Here is a 2,312-nt window from a genome sequence, read left to right as displayed (position 1 = left end):
ACACACACACACACACACACACACACACACACACACACACACATATAAAGAGAGATGGAGCTGTGGTATTTCCATTCATCTCTCAGGAATCAGGATGGCGGAGTAAGTCCTGCTCTGAACTGAGGAGACTTTATATGAAATCTCACAGAATCAATAATTCTTAATAATTGTTTTTGTTTCTCTCCAGGAAAAAGATGTCGTCGGGCCGGAGGAATCAGCTCAAGGTATGCGTTGATGAAGGACTTTCTGTATTCCTAAGACAGCCCGGGCAAAAAGGATAAACACTGCATGTTTAAAAATGTTCTGACTAATAAAATAACTATTTAAACTGTTAATCGTTATAAAAAGAAGATTAATCAAACCGATAATGAAAAAGTTGCAGCCGTATAGTTTATATCAGACTGACGGAGCACATTCGATGATTGTAAAGGTCTTCCTTTGAATATTGTTTTTTATTTAACTGATGAGAATATCAGATTTTCTTATATAATTAGTTTGATATTATTTATTTATCGAACCAGGATGTTGATGAAGAATGTCAGATTTAATATTTTACATGAAGGCAACACAGAACCAACATTTAGAGGAAGAAAAAGAAAGAAACTAAATGTGAGCAGAGCTTTAAAGATGCTTTTTTTCCCTTACAAAACTAATCTAGAGATTAAAGTAGGACTGGTGATAAAGAGGTCATTTCATTTCTCCATAATGGTTTGTATCAATATGGTTTCTGGTAATAAATAAATAGGTTTATTATACATTTGTGTGAACTAAATACTTGACAAATGAAAAGCATTGAGTATTTTCTCATTTAATTAAGAACTTAAGTGCAAAAATATTCAGATCTTCTGAGAAGTTAATGTTGTTATTATCAAGTCAGACAATATCTCGATGTTATGATTCCATTGAAAGATGATGAATCATCACATTGAGTTATCGTCCAGTCCCAGAATAAAAGCATTTTTCTGTCCCAAATCTTTTTATTTTTCGGGGCAATGAACGTTTCAGAAACGCTTTATTGTTTTCCATTTGCACATACGAGGAATTCTGCTTGGTGACGATAAGCACAGTGTGATAGTTCAAGATAGAGTTTAAGAATCATAAATATTAACTTCTTCTCCTCTTCTTCCTTCTCCTCTTCCTCCTCCTCCTCCTCCTCCTCCTCTTCCTCCTCCTCCTCCTGCTCTTCCTCAGACCTTGCTGCTGCAGATCGGTGAGGCGATGCTGGAGGAGGAGGTGCGGGAGGCTGAGCAGCAGAAGATCAAGCACATGGAGGAGAACTGCCCCGGTTTCTTCCTCCCAGGATGCATGCATGAGCTCCAGGTAAACCTCCTCCTCCGTCACCCTGAGGCTCCATGGAGGCCAGAAACAAACAAACATGGCCGATGTTTGTAGAGATAAATGCATCGCTGCTCTTTCCCCTCACATTTGAACACACACTATTTGTTTAAGTTTTACAACAGCTCCCATCTTTGCCACTGGTGCCTCATGGGAAAACAAGAATCCCATGAGAGCTCTTACTGTTGATGCTAAAATAACAAAGCCCACAGCTGTTGTCATGCTCTACTTATATTCAATAAAGGTGTGTGATAATGGGAAACAACAGGAAATGACATGAATGTGAAGGAATAGTAAATGTGTGTTTCCTGTTTTGTATCAAAAGATAATAAAACAAACAGTAACAGAAAATTGAAATGTTGAGTAAACTTGATCCCCAGCTGAGTGAGTACACAGTTTGTACTGAAGGCTCATCTTCCTCTCTCTCTCTCTCTCTCTCTCTCTCTCTCTTTTCTGACCGACTACAAAAATCAGGATTTTTGCCGGAAACTTCACAAGCAGATAGATTTGGTGGACGAGGAGCGATACGACATGGAGGTCAAAGTGACAAAGACCAACAAGGAGGTACGTCGTTTTCAGAGTTTCACTTCCTGCCACAGATCTTTTGGTACGGTAATGATAATTATTATTTTTTGTATTACAAGCTTTCTGAAATGTTTCGTTTGACTGTGCAAATGTGAGAAACTATCTTATTTAATATGGATACATTTTCATATATTTCTAGAACATAAATCTAAATAAATCAGGTTCAAAAATCTTGTTTCATGTTGTCGAAATATTAGAGTCTCTTATCTCTAATATCTCTTTTCATATCTCTTTGTATCACTCCATAAATCAGAAAATACTGCCTCCCATGTTTTTATTAATGTAACTGTAGTATAAATGAGTGTGTGAGTGATGAGTGAACAAACCCCTCTGTGTGAACCTTCGGCCCACAGAGAGGAATGAACGAGTGAAGTTTGGTGAATGTAAGAGCT

At 37.5% G+C, this 2,312-nt stretch overlaps 1 protein-coding gene across 1 annotated transcript; it reads left to right on the top strand.

Moving 5' to 3' along the window:
* Positions 1-193: 193 nt before the first annotated feature.
* LOC116377666 (troponin I, fast skeletal muscle-like) lies at positions 194-2,211 on the top strand. Its single transcript, XM_031839365.1, has 3 exons — positions 194-224; positions 1,192-1,320; positions 1,810-2,211. The coding sequence occupies exons 1-3, from the start codon at positions 195-197 to the stop codon at positions 1,999-2,001; spliced, it is 351 nt and encodes a 116-aa protein (XP_031695225.1). The 5' UTR covers position 194; the 3' UTR covers positions 2,002-2,211.
* Positions 2,212-2,312: the final 101 nt, after the last annotated feature.

This window comes from Anarrhichthys ocellatus, unplaced genomic scaffold (genome assembly GCF_004355925.1).
Source record: "Anarrhichthys ocellatus isolate YVR2014 unplaced genomic scaffold, GSC_Weel_1.0 scaffold1522, whole genome shotgun sequence".
NCBI lineage: Eukaryota > Metazoa > Chordata > Actinopteri > Perciformes > Anarhichadidae > Anarrhichthys > Anarrhichthys ocellatus.
The sequence above is the reverse complement of the archived record's forward strand: the minus strand, read 5'-3'. Positions and strand labels throughout refer to the sequence as shown.

Bases quoted from the DNA above. Each gene is read 5' to 3' on its own strand.
- LOC116377666 (XM_031839365.1), top strand. From the start codon at position 195: ATGTCGTCGGGCCGGAGGAATCAGCTCAAG. The intron at 225-1,191 runs GTATGCGTTGAT...GCTCTTCCTCAG, and splicing joins GCCGGAGGAATCAGCTCAAG to ACCTTGCTGCTGCAGATCGG. The intron at 1,321-1,809 runs GTAAACCTCCTC...TACAAAAATCAG, and splicing joins GATGCATGCATGAGCTCCAG to GATTTTTGCCGGAAACTTCA.